At 36.9% G+C, this 8,288-nt stretch overlaps 1 protein-coding gene across 4 annotated transcripts in view; it reads right to left on the reverse strand.

Moving 5' to 3' along the window:
- The window catches only part of LOC149142915 (putative aldo-keto reductase 1), a 131,771-nt gene extending 130,112 nt beyond the window's left edge, over nucleotides 1-1,659 (reverse strand). For all 4 annotated transcript variants that reach the window (XM_089449273.1, XM_089449272.1, XM_089449275.1 and 1 more), the window contains exons 1-2: nucleotides 1,525-1,659; nucleotides 1,331-1,415 (exon numbers count right to left, since the gene is read on the reverse strand). In XM_089449273.1, the coding sequence (XP_089305399.1) occupies nucleotides 1,331-1,387 (57 nt within the window). In that variant the 5' untranslated portion in view covers nucleotides 1,388-1,415; nucleotides 1,525-1,659. The remainder of the gene's footprint in view (nucleotides 1-1,330; nucleotides 1,416-1,524) is intronic.
- Between the last annotated feature and the right edge of the window lie 6,629 nt (nucleotides 1,660-8,288).

Consider the following 8,288-nt stretch of genomic DNA (forward strand, 5'->3'; position numbering starts at 1 on the left):
GGCAAGAGGTGCAATTAACAAACAGAACAGGAGTACAGTGATGTGTGGTTAGCATTTCTAATAATACGAGAATGAAAAGTACATACCCTTAAAATAATACGAGAATGAAAAGTACATACCCTTAATTCAGAATATGGCATGGAGATTAACAAACAGAGTACAGTGATGTGTGGTTTGATGGTAAGTCTATTTAGGCGAAGCCTGGAGACCGTAGTTCAAATTTCATTGAGTACACTGGCTTGCTGTAGTGGATGTTCAAGAAGCAGATTCCGAGATTCCCTACCCCCGCCTTGGCGGCACGAGAGTCTCGCTTTGCTAAAACCATAAGATCTTAGTATATCGACTTGCAGGGAGTTAGATGTACTCTTGATATTATAGTGGCAGCTACGAAAATTGATCCTAGATCTCTCATACATACATTAGGACTCACAGTTACCCATTCAACATATGATAAAAAAAAAAACAAACAAACAAAACAGGAACTCAATTTTTTTTATATTTCATCTCAATAGATATTTTAAAATTCACGACTTCAACACCACAACAGTTCATTTCACCTCCTGAAATCTCTATGGGTATGGCTGAATTTCCTGAGGCAAGGAAGGTGCAATTCAGCATTTCTAATAATACGAGAATGAAAAGTACATACCCTTAAGTCAGAACATAGCATGGAGATTCACAAACAGAACAGGAGCTCAATTTTGTTTTGATTTCATCCAAATAAATATTTTAAAATGCATGACTTCAACACCACAACACTTAATTTCTTGAAATTTCTCTTTGGTTATGAAAAAAATTTTTACCTTGAGAAATGTAGAGGGCTAATATTCCATGTTTTTTTCAAAAAAAAATTATTGATTTCTTTTTTTTTAATATTTTATATTTTTTAAAACAAATTACTATTTTCTTTTTTTTAAATGATTAGCTGAAATATCAACCTAAAATTATTTTATCTTAAAAATAACAGAGACCATATAAAATTAAAAATTATCAATAAAATATATTATTATTTACATTTTAGAAATAAATAAAATTAACCAAAATTTCTAAACATTAAAATAAATTTCCATCATTCAAAGTCTAATGACCAAACAATCTCAAGTCTACAATCCATTTCCTTATACACCCTTAGCTATTGAAAGAGGTTTCAACTTTCAAGTCATCAATGATGAATAGTTTAGCCGATCAGAAGGGCATTTTAGAAAAAATACTTCAATAAACTAAAGCTTTGCTTCCTGAAAAATAAACTAAAGCTTTGCAGATCGTACTTCAATACAGTAAAGCTTTGCAAACCGGAAGGAATAAATAGCGATAGTATTAGCCTACACACCTCCAAGCCTTGTGTGCCGAGCTTGCGTCGAGGAACAACCACGGAATCGGCAGCCATCGCAATAAAATCAAATGTTGCAGAGATACTGGAACACAAAGCAAATGCCGAACCAATTCCAATTCAATTGAAATCCACAACCAACCTGGGAGAAAGGAGCACGGTACTAAATGATTTACAGATTTGGTTACTATTACCTTTTCTGTCTTCCTGGGAAGGCGCAGGTCCTCCAATGTTCTAGGTACAGCGTTGAATTAAGATTGTCAATGCGAAAATGTGGTTGGCCAAATCAATTTGAGGAATAGACCTTTAATGGACGTATCTGAAAAAGCATAAAATAGCGTCGGGTGTGGAGATAAAACGTCAAAATCAAATTTATTGAACGTGAACAGTATTATTACCGTGTTGTGCAATCAGAGTAACAAGTGGATTCCGGGACACAACATAATTGTGTTTGTGTTTTTCTTTATTACAATGGAAGTGTCATAATTAGTTTTCAGGTGGATAATGTTCATTGTTTTTATTTATGGTCATTCCTTAAATAACCATATTATTTATAATTATTTATGGATGGTTTTTGGGGTAGGTTATTGATTCATCATTTTTATTGAAGAAAAACCACGTCACCTGCAATTACTTGTTAATGGTTTTTAAAGGGGTAGGTTTCATTTTTGCGAGATGCTTCTCAGTCTTGGGATGTTAATATATTTCCTTACATCCAAAGAAAACAAGCTCTTAACCAAGTAGAAACAGTTTTAAGATATAATCCTATTAGTTCCCAAGGCGTCGAGGAATGCCCTTGTCCCAACCACATCCCAAGGCGCGCTCTGACAAGGCGACTTGTTTAGGGCAACACCCCGTCACAAGAAATGCAACGTTCATATCACAAGAAATGTGACATTATGGGGAAGGTGTCGAAAAACCAAAGTCGTGTCGGCTACCCAAGACGACTTGGGTAAGACATGCTAAGGGCGCCCAATGTGAGACAAGTTGAGGATATCAATCGAGACGAATGAGCCGGGGGAGCCCAAGGTGAGGCGAACCAAAGGAATCGACCGAGATAAGACAGGTGAGTTGAGGGCGCGGGATGAGATAGCTGGAACGGATTTTGGCGCCCAGTGGAACGAAATTTGAGGTTACTTGACAGAATGAGCGTTGACCCAACCGAGCTAACTTGCACAATGAGGTAGAGACAAACTGCACGAAGAGGTCTCATGCGATATAAATAAATGAACAATGGAACAGAGGAAGGCAACAACCGAACTGAACGGAGGACAACTCACACGCATCATTTGGGGAGAAGATGAGGTGCCAAACGAATGAGGAGCATGGTGTGAAGGCTCGACCCTTTTGAAGAATGTAACTATGATCGGTCTTCATAATCCTTGATGTATTTATAATATTATGTAAAAGCAATAAAGAAAATTAAATGTTAAATTAGAAGAAAAAAAATAAAAGAAATGAAATCAACAAAAACACCTAAAATTAAAATCGTTGAAAATAGTTTATAATCAGGTAAATAACATATTTACCATCAGTTACTACCCACCATAATTTAAGCAAATATTTGAATAAGAGACAGAAAAGGAACAAGATGTAAATAAATATACTTACCAGAAGTTATTGTCCATTATTGTCCACCATTATTTACGTGATCTTCAACACTTTAACAAATATAATTTACAAAGACGTGATTTAATTTAAGAGACATGTCTCTTGGGTATCTTGGGTATAAAATACACTTGAACTTCTTCATTTTACATACACACTTATCACTCACATGTCTCTTTCTCACACACATTGTGATATCTACTTTCTTTTCATGGTTATCAGTGGAATTTCAGAAGTGTGATTGTTTGATTAAGACAAAAGAACTATAATATATATTCACAAGTAATTACCATAGTTCAAAAATTAAATACTTGTATCAATTGTACTGAAAAATCAACAAGCCCTGCAGTAAAGCACGGCCCGGGGAAAAGGACAAGCCAACTGAACAGCTTGATCGAAGGATGGAAATGACCCACCTAGGAAAGGGGACGATTCGTGATAGGGTGGTGAGGTGACCCGCTAGGGTCATCAATTTTGTGGTTTAGTTTCTTTGTATACTTTGTAGTTTTTGGCTTAAAGTTATGGTTGGATTGAACCATTGTCTCGATGAATTCTTGTACTTATGTATTTTAATAAAAGCAAAAAGTCGGAGGCCCATTTCCATTGAAACTGTGCATGCTTATGGTGATGATGTTATCTTGCATATGATGTTCATGATTTTTGTTAATGGAAGATGATGTGACAATGCTATTACTATCCTCCAATGTTCTGGGTACAACGTTGGATTCAGATTCTCAATGCAGAAAAATTGTTGGCCAATATCAATTTGAGGAATAGACTTTTTAAGCGGTTGTCATAACATTTCTGAACATTATAATGGAGGTATCTATAAAAACATAAAATAATGTGGGGTATGGAGATAAAATGTCAAAATCAAATTTTTTTTTCGAACAATTAATGATGCTAAGGATATGGATCATTTAACACGTCAATATTATTACTATGTTTTGACATCATTGATATGTAGATTGATAGAAAATGATAGTGCAAACTATCTTACCATACATTAATCAAATATGATATTACATATATACAGGAGTATTGTCTCAAGATAAGAAAACTATCTTGGACACACAATTTGTTGGTTGAGAGAATATCTCAACCACACACAAATCTAGGAACATAGTTAGGAACAGACTCCTTTAGATAGAAATAATCACAACTGAGACAAGTAGGAATTACATATTCCAACACACCCCCTTAATGAGTACTTGTCTCGATATCAATGTGTAAAGTCTAGTTGTGGTCAAACATAACAAAAGAATATGTTGATGTCCATATAAAGGAGCAACCATCCATTGGAATGCATGGGTGTGAATCGCTGCAACCGCTAGTCTTGTAGGATGTCCTTCGCATACATGGTTCTATCAACCATTATAACTGCTTACATGTACATGTGCCTATAAATCCCCCCTGATACCATCATCATGGGTTTTATCGGCTCACCCTCAACCATGCATTGTGCTCAGCTAGAGATACGCTGAGATCTGTGAGAAAATAAATTTCTCGAGTGAGTAAGGTATGTCACTCCTGACCACCTAGACTCCAAAACTGTGAGCATTGAGGCTCCTATGTTGTGACTGGGCACTGTAGCCACGAAGTCTCTGTAGCCACTAGGGCTCTAATGTAGCCAATAAGGCTTTGTAGGTAAATCAAGCTTACATTTCACACTCCAATTCTTAGAGTTACAAGGTACATACATTATAAAGACCACTACAAAACATCCTAGACTTGCTTACAATTAATATGTGTGACTCATAATACATCATGCTAGTGAGTTTATCCCACAAACTCACACGAATTCACACAAACTTGATTGTCCATCATCCTCCAATCTCTGATGCTGCCATTTTTAGTATCATGTCTGCATCATATCTAGTAATCAATAATTCCTGCAAATTTGTGTATTGTTGGAACGACCAATTCCAACACACTCATAATTGTGACAATAGTTGGTCAGACCAATGTCACTACAACAAACATCCAATTTCTTCAACCAGATCTACATGAATGCATTTTCATGTTAAGTTGATCAGGCTCAACATGTTTTAGTTAAAAAACCAAAAAAAAAGTTCATGAAGACAATTCATTTCATCAAAGCATTTACACTCAATACTTAGTGAAGGAGGCATTTTCCCTGCGGTTGGGTACTGAATCAGTCTATCTCTGAATTTTCCACAATACTTTGACAACCTTCACGCAACATCTGCAACAAGCCTCTTGCACACAATTCCATGCCATAGCCAAACTTGTCAGTTTCCTCCACAACCTGCAACCAAATTTTGATGGGCTTCCCCTCAGCATTGGCCACCCCCGGTTGGGTCCTCCACGCTTCTGCTGTGCGAATCCACTCTCTCTAATCTGCACCAACACCGATGTTTCCGCCCTCACCGATGCACACTCCAGCTCCCTCTCTCGGCTCGTTGTGGGTTGCAGGCACAAACATGCCGTTCCACTCAGGCACACAGATCACCGTTGGTCAATGCTGCTAAAGACAGGGCCGTCCAAATAGAAACCAAGACAGGTCGCACAAGATAGCGCCACCGCTTCCCTCACAAATTTCTATTTCTTCCGCTGGTTACCAATCATAGCCTTCAGCGATAATACATACAAACACACAGCTCCATTCACTGCTTCGTAGAACTCCAGCTCACCACTGGTCCTCACAGCAATTGACAATCCACATGCTCTTTTAACAAAACTCATATCTCTTGACCGTTCACAGCAGAAACTAATCCCTCTATAACGGCACCGGGCTCACTCCACCAACGGTTACTGTGCGTACCACTTAGCAATTCCAGGGACAACGACCAGATCGAATCTCAGTGATTAGATCAGCATTGCACGTTGAGCGATCATCTCTCCAGATCATGTGGTAATCAAAACAACAGTGAGATATATGGTAAATAGCATAACCATGCTTCGCCTTATAACCGAGACGTCGAGCTTTGTCAGGCCTGCTGGGCTTTGTCACCCTCACTATACCAGGAAGCTGACGATATTCCCAGCATCTCACTCGCTGCAAGAACCTCATTACATCTGATTGCTTCTTCTTTCATAGCTCCTCAACGTACTTATACGCCCTCATATCGACGACAACTCTTCCCACAGCGAAACAACTAAGAATGCTTGTGCACTACATTCCAATTGTCGAACAACATATTTGCTTTCAGAACTAGTCGTCCCCTGCACCTCTCAAATTGAAGGTGTGGTAGGTTAGAGGCACGGTCACACGCCTCTCCAGTAAACTTCTTCAACAGGTGGGCTGACGACCCTTCCAAAGTTGCAATAGGATAATCACTTAATCCGATGGACAAATATAAACGCAATACAAATACACCTTCTTCTTCTTTTTATATTTCCCTCGGCCAAGCCATTGATACCATGATAGAAAATGACAGTTAAAACTATCTTACCATAAATTAATCAAATATAATATTACATATATACAATAGTATTGTCTCAAGATAGGAAAACTATCTTTGACACACCCACACATAAATCTAGGAACATAGTTAGGAACAAACTCCTCTAAATAGAAATAATCACAACTGAGACAAGTAGGAATTACATATTCCAACATAAATGAATTGTGTGACACGTGTCATTGTGTTTTTTAACTCGTCAGTTGTTAAAATCAACAATATAGTTACTCTGTTTTTTTTATGGAGTGGAAAAATTTATTATAGTTTAGTTTTCAAAATTATATATTATTGTGTTTTCTATATGGTGAAAAATCATCATAGTTTAGTTGGTAAATTTTGCAATAGGTTTATTGTGCTTTTTTTACATAATGGTAAAAGTTATCATAACTTAGTTGTCAAAGTGTCATTCATATTTAAATTAATTAATATAGTAACTCATGTAAGTATATTGTTATATTAATTATTATAGTAAGTCATGTTAGTATATTGTTATTGTTAGTATATTGTTATCATATATTACTTGCACAATTCTTATTTTGAGAGTACGTTAAATACTAGCAATTGCCCCAAAAGGTGCAAAGAGACGCTGATAGGTTTGTTAAATTGGAAAAGTTGTAAGAGGAATGCATTTGTAGACATGGATGCCATATGTTTTTACATTTTGAATTTGGGGATTATAGTGTATCATCTTGGGGCATATCACACATTGCAAATATAAGGATAACTACCTATTAAAAACATATATTGAGCATTAAAAATTAGATTCATTGCATCATATTTCATTTGGAAACAAGAAAATGAGTTCATTATAAATAACATCCCTATATTTACCATCATAAATGATTATGCAATAATATTTTGAAATTAACATTTAGCAACAAACTTCAATTAAACGGGAATAATGCAAGGGGTTTATCAACGTGTCATTCCAGTGTTTGGTTATGTCTATAGTTTTTCCTTAGAACTTGCATTTGTCGGCAATATAAGAATTCGTTTTTCAGTTTGATATAATAGAAATATTTTGGACTTGTGCTTGAGAGGTTCCATGATGTTAATGGCAAAGTTGATGTTGATTGATTGCAAATCAAACTCTGATTTACATATAAATATAAACACGTTAAGATCTCAAATACAAATTTAACAACATAAAATAAGATATATAAGGCAAGTACACCAAGTTACCATTCCCAGCGAGCGACAACAGATTTACAGGTACACTAGACTTGATTCATATTGATGATAGTGGTCGTATGTCTCATGTGCCTTGGGGTGGTTATGAGTATTATGTTATATTCATTGATGACTACTCTAGGAGGACTTGGATATAGTTCTTGAAGACCAGGGGGGAGGTCTTCAGTCACTTTAAAGATTTCAAAGCTCTTGTGGAAAAGAAGACAGGTAGGAAGATTTGGGTCATGAGGCCAGACAATGGTAGTGAGTTCACCGATGGTGGGTTTTTTTACTTTTCTGCACGGGATGGCATTAGGAGAGAGCTCACGGTTCCTTACAACCCCCAGCAAAATGGGGTGTCTGAAAGGAAGAATAGAGCTATTGTTGGGGCTGCTAGAGCGATGATTCATGATCAAGGGTTGCCTTTGTTTTTGTGGGTTGAGGCCTGCAATATTGATGTTTATCTTCATAATAGGAGTCCTCACAGAGTATTGGGGAATATGACTCTGGAGGAGGCTTTCACTGGAGAGAAGCCTCATGTGGAACATCTTCGTATCTTTGGATGTCTCACATTTTCTTATATCCCCAAGGAGCAGAGGACGAAGCTGGAACCCATGGCAGAGAAGGGTATCTTTATGGGTTACGGTGAGACTTTGAAAGCCTATCAGATCTTCATTCCTTCTAAACGGAGAGTGGTGATTAGGAGTGATGTGAAGTTCGAGGAGGATAATAGTTACAAATAGAGCTACATCAAT

This window comes from Pinus tabuliformis, chromosome X (genome assembly GCF_031772625.1).
Source record: "Pinus tabuliformis cultivar Carrire ecotype Pingquan chromosome X, CPIR1, whole genome shotgun sequence".
NCBI classification, from domain to species: Eukaryota; Viridiplantae; Streptophyta; class Pinopsida; order Pinales; family Pinaceae; genus Pinus; species Pinus tabuliformis.